Source organism: Erythrolamprus reginae, chromosome 2 (assembly GCF_031021105.1).
Source record: "Erythrolamprus reginae isolate rEryReg1 chromosome 2, rEryReg1.hap1, whole genome shotgun sequence".
Lineage (NCBI taxonomy): Eukaryota > Metazoa > Chordata > Lepidosauria > Squamata > Dipsadidae > Erythrolamprus > Erythrolamprus reginae.
In genome coordinates, this window is record NC_091951.1 from 48,741,410 (window position 1) to 48,754,174 (window position 12,765).

At 37.3% G+C, this 12,765-nt stretch overlaps 1 protein-coding gene across 7 annotated transcripts in view; it reads right to left on the minus strand.

Annotated features, from left to right (window-relative positions):
- CFAP20DC (CFAP20 domain containing) overlaps positions 1–12,765 on the minus strand; it is a 263,548-nt gene that overhangs the window by 228,810 nt on the left and 21,973 nt on the right. For 2 of the 7 annotated variants that reach the window (XM_070738145.1, XM_070738143.1), the window contains exons 3-4: positions 8,903–9,012; positions 7,339–7,432 (exon numbers count right to left, since the gene is read on the minus strand). In XM_070738145.1, the coding sequence (XP_070594246.1) occupies positions 7,339–7,432; positions 8,903–8,959 (151 nt within the window). In that variant the 5' untranslated portion in view covers positions 8,960–9,012. Of the gene's footprint in view, positions 1–7,338; positions 7,433–8,902; positions 9,013–12,765 lie in introns of those variants that run through there. The other 5 variants (XM_070738144.1, XM_070738142.1, XM_070738147.1 and 2 more) reach the window with 3 other exon arrangements.

The window sequence follows — 12,765 nt, forward strand, 5'->3', positions numbered from 1 at the left end:
TTTAAAGCATAGTTCAAGCGGAAAGGAGGCATTGCTGCTGGCAGTACTCAAAATTTTACATGCAGAACATCCCAGGTTTAATTCCTTGTATCCCTAGATACAGGAAAGCAAATCTGGGAAATCACGGCCAGTTAATCAATCCTGAGCTAGGTGGACATGGTCTATCTCATTTTAGAAAATTTCCCTTTATTCCCTGTGTTGCTGTAAAAATGTTGTAAATCTACATCACAAATCATCTTCGAAGAACAAAGAACAAAGAATAGAACGACAGGTTCATATAAATATCAAGAAATTTTAGTTTCACCTGTTTTTAGTCCTTATACAATTTTTAAACCTACCATGACGACCCATCCAAGGCCAACCTCTTCAACTCTTTTTTCGTCTCTGTTTTTGTTAATGGCAATGGTTCTTCCCCCATCTTCGCAAATCGCACCTCTAACCCACTAAAAAACCTAACCCAAATCGTCTTCACTGTAGACAATGTAGAAAAAGCAATCCGTGACCTCAAACCCTCCCTATCTGCCGGACCAGACGGTCTCTGTGCATACTTCCTAAGGAAACTTTCTTCTGCTCTTGCTGAACCCCTAAGCATTATCTTCCAAAAATCCTTCAGGACCAGCACACTCCCCAAGCTGTGGACAAAAGCAATAGTCATCCCCATTTTCAAAAAAGGAGACCCTTCACTAGTGGACAACTACAGACCAATATCTCTCTGTTGCGTCCCTTGTAAAATCATGGAATCAATTATAAATCAATCAATCACCCTCTACTTAGAATCTAATAACCTACAATTTGGATTCAGAAAGAAACTACCGTATATACTCGAGTATAAGCCGACCCGAGTATAAGCCGAGGCACCAATTTTTGCCACAAAAACTGGGAAAACGTATTGACCCGAGTATAAGCCGAGGTTAGAAAATGCAGTGGCTACTGGTAACTTATAAAAATGGAAAACAATAAAATTACATTAATTGAGACATGTTTTAGAATATTTATTTTAAAGAAAACCAGTAAACTAGCTCTGTAAATTTAAAAGAGGGTAAACAAATTAACAATATTAACAATAAATTAAAAAGTAAAAAAAGTAGCTCGATCAGGAACAAAGCTAAAACCTAAGAGTTAAAATCCTTCAAAACTGGATTCCTTCTCATCATTAATTGGATTTACATTATTGTTCTGTTTTTATATATGCTGTGAGCCACCCTGAGTCCTTGGAGAGGGATGGCATACAAATCCAATTAAATAAATAAATAAACAAACAAACAAATAAATAAGTGTATCCAAAGAAGAGCTTCAGCATTAGCTGCTGTGAGGTTATCAGCATAGAAAACCAAATAGATAGATAGATAGATAGATAGATAGATAGATAGATAGATAGATAGATAGATAGATAGATAGATAGATATAGATAGATAGAAAGATAGACAGACAGACAGACAGACAGAAAAATAGATAGATAGATAGAAATAGATACAGATAGATAGATAGATAGATAGATAGAAAGAAAAATAGATAGATAGAAAAATAGATAGATAGAAAGATAGAAAAATAGATAGATAGAAATAGATACAGATAGATAGATAGATGATAGATAGATAGATACAGATAGATATAGATAGAAAGATAGATAGACAGACAGACAGATAGAAAAATAGATAGATAGATAGAAATAGATACAGATAGATAGATAGATAGATAGATAGAAAAATAGTTAGATAGAAAAATAGATAGATAGAAAGCTAGACAGATAGAAAAAGAATTCCTGTCTAGCTCTGCCTCATAACACATTATTAGATCCTATCCAAGCAAGGACAGCAACTACCACAAAATACCAATGCAGAGAGAGCAAGGAATAGTTACTCACCATTGCTTTTTTCCCCTCTCGGTTGGAGCAAATGGCTGCCTCTGCTTGAGCTAGGGAGAGGAACTATGGCGTGCGAGAGGGGACAAAAGCTGGTGCCTCCTCGCTCTGGCTCAAGCAATGGCGCCCTCGTGTGGTGACTTTGTCAATGACCCGAGTATAAGCCGAGGCTGTGTTTTTCAGCCCATTTTTTGGGCTGAAAAACTCGGCTTATACTCGAGTATATACGGTATCCTGCAACCTACAACTACTTCACTGCAAAAACATTTGGACTACCCTCCTCGACCAAGGAAAATCCATTGATGCAATTTATATAGACTTTTGCAAAGCCTTCGACTCAGTGGTCCATGACAAACTACTCCTAAAACTCAAATCCTATGGCATCTCAGGACTCCTCCACAACTGGATTACTGCATTCCTGTCAAACAGGCAACAAATTGTCAAAATTGGTAGCGCCATCTCCACCCCTGCCCCTGTCATAAGCGGCATTCCCCAGGGAAGCGTACTAGGTCCTATTCTCTTCATTCTCTACATCAATGATCTCTGTGACCATATCGAAAGCAACTGTGTTCTTTTTGCCGATGATGTGAAACTTTTCAACACCACTGATAACACACTCACTCTCCAAAAAGACCTGGACTTTGTCTCAGATTGGTCTAACACCTGGCAACTTCAAATATCAACCAACAAATGCTCTACCCTCCACATTGGCAAAAGAAATCCTAACCGCACATGCGAACTGAATAAACAATCTCTCACTGCTAACCCACATTCTGTAAAGGACCTTGGAATACTAATATCGAATGACCTAAGTGCTAAAGCCCTCTGCAACAATATCGCCAAAAAAGCCTCTAGAGTTGTTAACCTGATCCTATGCAGCTTTCGCTCAGGCAATCTCACTTTACTCACAAGAGCCTACAAAACTTTTGCCAGACCCATCCTAGACTATTGCTCATCTGTCTGGAACCCATACCATATCTCAGACATCAACACCCTTGAAAATGTCCAAAGATATTTCACCAGAAGAGCCCTTCACTCCTCCACTCGAAACAGAATATCCTACGAAAATAGACTAACAATCCTGGACCTAGAAAGCCTAGAACTATGGCGCCTAAAACACGATTTGAGTATTGCCCACAAGATCATATGCTGCAATGTCCTACCAGTCAATGACTACTTCAGCTTCAACCACAATAACACAAGAGCATGCAACAGATTCAAACTTAATACGAACCGCGCCAAACTTGACTGTAAAAAATATGATTTCAACAATCGAGTTATCGAAGCGTGGAACTCATTACCGGACTCAATTGTGTCAACCCCTAACCCCCAAAACTTCTCCCTTAGACTCTCCACGATTGACCTCTCCAGGTTCCTAAGAGGCCAGTAAGGGGCGTACATAAGTGCACTGGTGTGCCTTTCGTCCCCTGTCCAATTGTCTTTCCTTCTTTCACCTATCTTACATATTCTCTTCCTTTCATATATCCTCTCCTCTAAGTTCACTTTCACCCTCTTTTATATAATCACATGTCTATTTTTCTTCCTATGTATTTGTGTATTGGACAAATGAATAAATAAAATAAAATAAATAAAAAATGTATCTTTTCTTTTATGCACACTGAGAGCATATGCACAAAGTGTGTCTAATCACGCTTTGCCAATAAAGAATTCTATTCTATTCTATTCCTACAGGTAATCCCTGAATTACAAACACAACTGAGCCCCAAATTTCTGTTGCTCAGTGAAACATTAGTTCAGTGAATTTTGCCCTATTTTACAACCTACCTACCTTGCCACAGTTGTTAAGTGAATCTGGCTTATCAATTGACTTTGCTTATAAGAAGGTGATCACGTGATCCCAGCAACTATCATAAATATGAGTCAGTTGTCAAGCATCTGAATTTTGATCATTTGACCATAGGGATGCTGCAACAGTTGTTAAGTATGAAAAATCATCATGTGTTACTTTTTCCAGTGCCGTTGTAACTTTGAATTGCAACTAAATGAACCGTTGTAAATTAGAGGTTGATCTCTATTTTTATGGCAGGAACAGTGTTAAGAGCCTTCTTGTCTCAAACAATAGCAGCAAGCCTTGACCGTGTTTTTAAATATCTCTCTAAATGTTTGTTTTCAGAAGTAAAATTGTTTCTAAATGAATTCAAATGGCCCAATTCTCAGATCAGTAATGGCAAACCTTTTTTCCCTCGGGTGCCAAAAAGTGCGTGCCTGGCCGCTATTGTACGTATGTGTTCCCACACCCATAATTCAATGTCCCCATGTGTGCCTCCACACATGCACGATCCACCCCCACCCACCCCATTTCCCGACTTCCGGTGGGCTGTGTATGGCCATTTTTCACCCTTCCCAGGCCTGGGTGCTTTCTTGGAGCCTGGGGAGGACGAAAAAACCCCAAGGCTCTGCAGAGACTGAAAATGCCCTCCCAGAGTCTCTGCGTGAGCCAAAAATCATGTATGTTGGAGCTGAACTAGGGCAACAGCTCATGATGTGCCGGTAGATATGGCTCCGCATGCTAACTGTGGCACACATGCCATAGGTTCATCATCACAGTCCTAGTTCATTTGTAAAATGCAATCTGACGCAAGGTTAGGGTTTTTAAAGACTGTTAAGTACAGGGGGAAAAAGTTTATTTACTGAAAATTATTGTATGTGAAGTTACATATTGACTTCCTGTTATACTAAAAATAGTGGTACTACAGCAAATAATTATATAACTATCCGACAAAGATTTATTCCATCTGAATTCCTAGAATTCTCTGAGTTTTCTTATTAATCTGGATTTCAGCCCCATTCCTGCCGTCTCATGAAGGATTTTCTTTCCATGCAAGGAGGGAAAACCCTTTGGTGGGCTATAGCAATGTTTTCCAACCTTGGCAACTGGAGGAGATCTGGACTTCAACTCCCAGAATTCCCCAGCCAGCGAATTCTGGGAGTTGAAGTCCAAATATCTTCAAGTTGCCAAGGTTGGGAAACACTGGGCTATAGGAACATTTCAAACAATAGGGAATGCTTGCTGAACAGACTTTAGCTCTGCACAGAAAGTTGTTGTGAGCTGCCCCGAGTCTTCAGAGAGGGGCGGCATACAAGTCTAATAAATAATAATAATAATAATAATAATAATAATAATAATAATAATAATAAAATAAATAAATAAAAACCAATCGGGTAGGCAGCCCTTTCGCTGTCAAAGGGCTGCCTGCTGCAAGAATTTCAAACAGAGCTGAAATCCTGAGATTGTCTGTTTAACAACCTGGGAGACTGATTGACTGCTGCTAGGATTGTTGGAGTTGTTTAGTGAAGCATCTTGCCTTGCTTAAGAACTGAGATTTTCAGTCCCAATTATGGTTGTTAAGCAAGGATTACCTGAACAGGAAGGGATATTTCATTCTTAAACTCAGACCATGTGCATGCCTAAACTATCCTTTTTTAAAAATGCCCCACTTTTCTTCGAAAGCAAGGAATTTACGGTTTGACTGGGAATGCAGCTCAATGTTTGTTCAGAAAAGCACCCAACTAGTCAAGAAAGACAAAAATAAATTGTTAGGACAAAGCCTGGGAGCTAAAGTCCTAATTAGGAACTAAAAGTCCTAATAGCAAACAAATGTTTTGTGACTAGTCATGCCCCTTATGAAACCAATCTTGCAAAGAAGCAAGAGTCTCCCAGGGCAACCATTTTCCTGCGAATGCCCAAAGAGGTTTTATTTTTATTTTATTTTTTTGGTATGCTATATTGGGCTTTTAACAAAAACTTAAGACAATGAATTTGGAGTAGCTTTTTTATTTCCTTCTACTGCTTTTGCTTGCTCTCCAGCCTTTCTGGTGTTTTTGTACAACCTGGTAATAAGTATTTCTTTGCTCCAGGACTTATTTGAGTTTAAGTAAGTGGCCAGCACTTACAGAATATCAAAAACTTGTCTGTAGTCTAATGGAGAATTAGCGAAGCGGTACCTATGAGTATATACACTTCAAGGCCTTATTTTCCACTTGTAATTCAAGGGAATTTATCCCAGAATGGATAATGCTGGGAACAGAAGCTTTAGTTGCATTTGGCTGCAGGTAGGATAATGGATTTCTCTAAGAAACTGTAAGATTCAAAAAATATTTCTTGTCACACTGTGTGGGGAGTAAGTCCTAACAATATATAATTCTTCTGAAGTTTTTTTTTTTAAGACACTGCAGTTCTAAATTACATTGAAGGGTTTTTTTGTCAAAGGCTAAAATATACTGCATACCTTGCAGGAATGCTGCGTTTCAATATTATTCATTTTGAAATTATATGCAAATTTTGGTAGACATTATGGAAAGGTTCCTCATATAACTCCAAAGGTCATCAGCAGTGAATTTTAGTCAATACCTTTTGACACAATGACAGGTTTGTAATCAATATAAAAGGGAGAAAAATAAAGGAAAGCCTTTTGAAGACCCAATGGTAGGGATAAAAATTAATATATCACATGAGTCGAAATAATCAAAAGCGATTTATGGTAAGAACAATTAGATTAACATCCACCATGAAGTGGCAGATAGTAATGATCACTGGAAAGAAATGGAAAAAGGCTCCTATAAATGCTTTTAGATCTGAGAAATTACAAGCTAAAGGCAGCAGTAATCAAAACTGAATAAGTCTGTGTCTCTGTAGTACGATAGTAAATTAGTCTTGGAATTGTTTTGCATTTGAGAAAATGTTGTCATAAATAGGGCACAAAAAGTTATAAAGCATTTCAACCAGATCACTGCATAGTAATGAAAAACAATATGGTGTTTGTGATAAGCAACTTGTTTAATGGAGAATTATTAGATTCTACATCTATTTATAATGTAATTTAAACAGCTTTCCCTTTTTGATTTACTGATTTAACGCAAAAGGAGATTGAAGAAAAATTTAAATTTGATACAGGAGCTGAAGCAAATGCTTTGCCACATGAAACACTTTGGGAGTTGTGTAGTAGGAATAGCCTTTTAAAGAATGACCTAATCCTTATAATTTATGGAGACGTCTTTATGCACAATGGTTGCTGAATGTCAAGTTTTAAAAACTATATTATTGTTTTGTGATGAATTTTTTTTTCTCTTCTAGTATTTGGAAGGACAGTATATGAACCTTTGGCTTCAGTGAGCTTTTAACACAAGAACAAGTAATAGGTTTTATGATAGGAAAGGTTTTAATAGGAAAGTGAACACAAGAACAAGAGGACACAAGTTGGGGGAAAGATCAGAAGCAACATGAGAAAATATTATTTTACTGAAAGAGTAGTAGATCCTTGGAACAAACTTCTAGCAGACGTGGTTGGTAAATCCACAGTAACTGAATTTAAACATGCCTGGGATAAACATATATCCATCCTAAGAAAAAATACAGAAAATAGTATAAGGGCAGACTAGATGGACCATGAGGTCTTTTTCTGCCATCAATCTTCTATGTTTCTATGATATATATTTTATAATACTTTTACACTTACGAGTTTGCTTAGTTTCTTTTGGAAGCTGCATCTTGTTGGTTTGACCGCTTCCTTCCAGCACAAAGACGAAACCTTTTACTTCCTTATCATATTCCTAACAAACCAACAAAAAGTGTGTCATCATTAAAATATCTCACACAGCTGAATTAATACATAAATCTTCAAGATTTCCTAGTCATAATGTCTATTTGCCTATGACAGAAATGGCTAGCCACACTCATACCTTGTAACTGTTAAGGTGAGTGATGTTAGGTTTAGGTCAGGAATATCCAGTACGCTTAAATGATATTTTATAAGTGTAATACAAGTGGAAAGCTGGAGTATTAAAATGGAATGAATGTAAAGTGGTTCAAAACGGCACGCCAGATCCCGTGAAAATAACCCTTTCTTGTGAAGAATGGCTTTGCCGTTAGGATGTCAGGGCCATCTTCCACTTAGTATGTCAAAACATCATCCATGTCAAAACATCATCCTTCATTTCACTAACATTTACCATATTTATTTTATTGGTTTTTCTGTCTTGACAGCAATGTGCCATATTAAAACAGTTGCTTACTTCACCATTTTATCCCCATCAAGAAAAGCCTGAGCAGTTTCCTGCAATTAGTTAAGTAAATGCAACTAAAACCTAAATTACATTTAGGAGTGAATGGTCTATTTAAGATGCTGACCATGTAGGCTTCATGAGGTAACCACCTTCCTTCCATCCTCTTCATCTGTATCACTTATTTGATGAAAAACATAGAAACATAGAAGATTGACGGCAGAAAAAGACCTCATGGTCCATCTAGTCTGCCCTTATACTATTTCCTGTATTTTTTCTTAAGATGGATATATGTTTATCCCAGGCATGTTTAAATTCAGTTACTATGGATTTACCAACCACGTCTGCTGGAAGTTTGTTCCAAGGATCTACTACTCTGTCAATAAAATAATATTTTCTCATGTTGCTTCTGATCTTCCTACCAACTAACCTCAGATTGTTCTTGTATTCACTTTCCTATTAAAAACATTTTTACTTCATTAAGTTCATTAAGTCTTTCCTGATAAGTTTTATGCTTAAGACCTTCCACCATTTTTGTAGCCCTGGAAATTACCAGATACATTGAAAATTAGCTTCAAACTTTTATTTAGTCCTAATAAATATATTTCCTGGCTAGAGATGTTCATTTTCTTAATAAGACTAAAATGTTTGTTTTATTATATAGAAAACATAAAGAAACAAACAGATATTTTTATTTTGTATGCTGCACTGTGTCATAGGATGTCTATGACACAGGTGGCTATATAAATTTACCAACTATAAATAAATAAATATTTACAAACACACACTGATAAAATATATTCAAAACTTGCAGAAACAAAAACATTGGAAATCTTAAATACACAAAAATCTAGCAAGTTTTTATCTGTTTATAGGCGTCAAATAGTAATTCCTGTTCTGTTATTCTGCTCTGATAAAAGGAATGATAGAGATAATTATTTTCATAGTTACTCAAAGCTTTCATGGGGTTTTTTTTCAGAAAAAAGAATTAAGCTCTATACTTTATAATAAAGCTTTTACCATTTCTTTCCAAAACATACTTTTCCTATAACTGAAGGGTTGCCAGAAATTTTCCATTTGGTCCCAGTGTTCTTGCCTTGAGCACTGAAGATTTCAACAAATGGGCCACCCTGCAATTAAAAAAAGAAAAAAAATTGTTATAAGAAATCAACAAGTGTAATACTTAATTCATAAGTATACTCATTTCACATTCATTCTTACGGTGAGTATGAAGTGTCATTATATGCCAGTGTTCATCGGGATGCTCAACTGGCAACAGAAACTAGAAGTACATTTCAGTAGTTTATATTAACACAGTAGATGAACTCTTTTCTGGAGAAAATGGATCATATCTCAGTAAATATCCTTGTATTATAATACATCGGACCAGAATACCTCTGGGACCATTTTCTGTCACACAAATCCCAACGGCTGATTAGGTCCCACAGAGTGGGCCTTCTCCGGGTCCCGTTGGCTAAGCAATGTCGTCTGGCGGGGGCCAGGGGAAGAGCCTTCTCTGTGGTGGCCCCGGCCCTCTGGAACCAGCTCCCCCCAGAGATCAGAACTGCCCCCACCCTCCTTGCCTTTTGTAAGTTGTTGAAAACTCACCTTTGCCGCCAGGCATGGGGAAATTGACACCTCCCCTAACTACTGCTTTATGTATGGTTTGATTGAGTTGTGTGATTATTTTAATAATAAGGGTTTTTAAATTGTGTTTTTAAATATTGGATTTGTACATTGTTATTATTGTTGTGAGCCACCCTGAGTTCTCGGAGAGGGGCGGCATACAAATCTAATACATTATAATAATAATAATAATAATAATAATAATAATAATAATAATGTTGTTGTTGTTGTTATTATTATTATTATTTGCCTTTGGAAAGTGTCCAAAACCTTCACCTAGTCTGAATTAATTTGGGCTCTCTCAATAGAAGGGGGACACAGTGACTTGGTGGCTAAGATGCTGAGCTGGTTGATCAGAAAGGTCGACAGTTTGGTGGTTCGAATCCCTGGCACCACATAATGGAGTGAGCTCCTGTAACTTGCCCCAGATTCTATTCTATTCCATTCCATTCCATTCCATTTCTTTCCATTCCATTCTAACTGTCCCATGCTCCAAGACTCTTCTATGAAACAGTGCCATCTAATGGACAAGTAATGACTGACTACTACAGAATGTGAGGAAGATCATTATTTGGAAGTTTAAACTGGTCAAATTATAAAAAGAAAGAGAGCAAGAAAAAAGGAAAGGAAAGGAAAAAAAGAAAAGAGAAAAGGGAGGGAGGGAGGGAAGAAAAAAAAGTGCATACAGGATACGTAACAAAAAAGAATAAAAATAATATGGCAACAGCAATGTAATGAAAGGTGATACTGAAACTGGTTGTAATAGAAAACAATTATGTTACAGAGTGCTATAGAAATGTGAAATTATGCTAATAGGGGGCATTAAAAAGACGCTTGGTAGAAAGATGAAGTGATAGAGGATGCAGATGAGGAAAGTATGTATGTACAGTAGTCCCTCACCTATTGCTGGTGTTACGTTCCAGACCTGGCCGCGATAGGTGAAATCCGCGATGGGGAATTTATCGACTGATAGTACTTATTTAAGTATTTATATTGTAATTGTTTGGTAAGTTTCCATTGTTTTAAGTGTTTATAAACCCTTCCCACACAGTATTTATTTTAGATACAGTATTTAAATACAGTATTTACAATTTTAGATTATTATTTTTTTTGAAAAACCTGCCGATCGAGTTCGGCGGGCTGTTTAAATCTGCCGATCGACTTCCTCAGAAACCCGCGATGAAGTGAAGCCGCAGTAGGTGAAGCGCGGTATAGCGAGGGACTACTGTATATAATGGCAACAGCAAAAATGAGGACGAGAAAAAGACATACCACGTATACAAAAAGAAAAAGACAATTGCAGAGAATTTGAGAGGAATGGTTACACTTAGAAGGGTGAGAAAATGCAAATTTTTTATAGAAATGATAAAGAGTTTGGAGAGTGAAAAGGGTTGAACAAGGAGCATCCCACAGAACGAACAAAATCAAAACTTAAAGGATGAAATCACTGATGATGATATTGAAATGAGGGAATGTTGGAAGCAACATTTTAGAGGTTAGCATGGCACTGATATACATCAAAGACTGGAACTGAAATGAATGCAGTAAATGTTAGTATCCAAGAAAAAAGAAGAAGATGAAAGGTGAAAAGTAATAAGGCTGCAGGCCTGGATAATATAATGTATTAAATATGGATATGATTTGCTTATAGAGTAGCAGTGTGACTTGGTTAACATTTGTATGAAGCCTGACAGTTGGAGGAATGCATTATTGTTCCTCAATGTAAAAAAGAAAAATACTGTAGTGCTAAATGAAAAAAAAATAGATTTATATGATGTGTGACTTGGGTAACTATTTTTTATTTTATTTATTTATTTGTTTGTTGGCTTGTTTGTCAAACAAGATAAATACAGATAAATGAGGACAGTAGGACAGGGATGGTAGGCACGCTAGTGCGCTTATGCAAACCCTTTACAGACCTCTTAGGAATTGGGTGAGGTCGAAAGTCTAAGGTTAAAGTTTTTGAGGTTTGGCGAAGAAACCAGAGAGTCAGGTAGTGTATTCCAGGCATTGATCACTCTGTTGCTGAAGTCATATTTCCTGCAGTCGAGTTTCGAGCGGTTTACATTGAGTTTGAATCTATTGTGTGCTCATGTATTGTTGTGGTTGAAGCTGAAGTATTCATTGATAGGTAGGACATTGTGGTAGATGATTTTATGAACTATATTTAGATCAGATTGAAGGCGACATAGCTCTAAATTATCTAAGCCCAAAATTTCAAGTCTGGTGCAATAAGATATTCTGATTGAATAGAGGAGTAGAAAACTCTTCTTGTGAAATATTTCTGGACTCTCTCAATTGTATTAATATCCAATTTGCAGTGCGGGTTCTAGACAGGTGAGCTGGCAAATGTTTTGCATGCTCGGATATATGCCGCCCCGAGTTTTCGGAGAGGGGCGGCATATAAATCCAATAAATGAAATGAATGAAATTAGCAATGCAATATTGCCAGAGATGAAGCTACGTAAGATTATATTAACAAATCTTACTGCCTTTTTGACAATGTTGTTACAATGGGCTCTGGCACTTAGATCATTAGATATGAGTACTCCAAGGTCTTTGACAGAGTGAGGGTTGTCTACAACAGTGTTTTTCAACCAGTGTGCCGTGGCACACTAGTGTGCCGCGAGACATGGTCAGGTGTGCCGCGAAGAAAAAAGCTCAGGTTCCGGTCTCGCAACTTTTTGCTGAGAGAGTGAGAGTGAGAAAGAGAGAGAGAAAGAGAGAGAAAGAAAGCTAGAGAGAGAGAAAGAGAGTGAGAGAGAAAGCAAGAGAGAAAGAAAAGAGAGAAAGAGAGAGAAAGCAAGAGAGAGAGAGAAAGAAAGCAAGAGAGAGAGAGAAAAGGAGAGGAAGGGAGAGAGAGAGAGAGAAATGAGGAAAAAGGGGAGGAAAAAAGAGAAATGAGAAAATGATTGAGACAGAGAATGAGAGGAAAGAGAGAGAAACAAAAGAGAGAGAGAAGTGCATCTTGATTTAAAGCATATGATAAAAAGCACCCAAAGAATAAGAGAGAAAAAAACCCAGCCCTCATCTGTTTTTGAAAATGGTTCAAGGGTGTATACACACACACACACACACACACACACACACAAGGGTGGGGAGGAGACAGGGATGGAAAAAGAGAGGAGAGTGTGTTAGGGTGTCATTTTGGTTGGTGGTGTGCCCCAGGATTTTGTAAATGTAAAAAATGTGTCGCCGCTCAAAAAAGGTTGAAAATCGCTGGTCTACAAGGTCATGTCCTCCAAGCTTGTATTTTA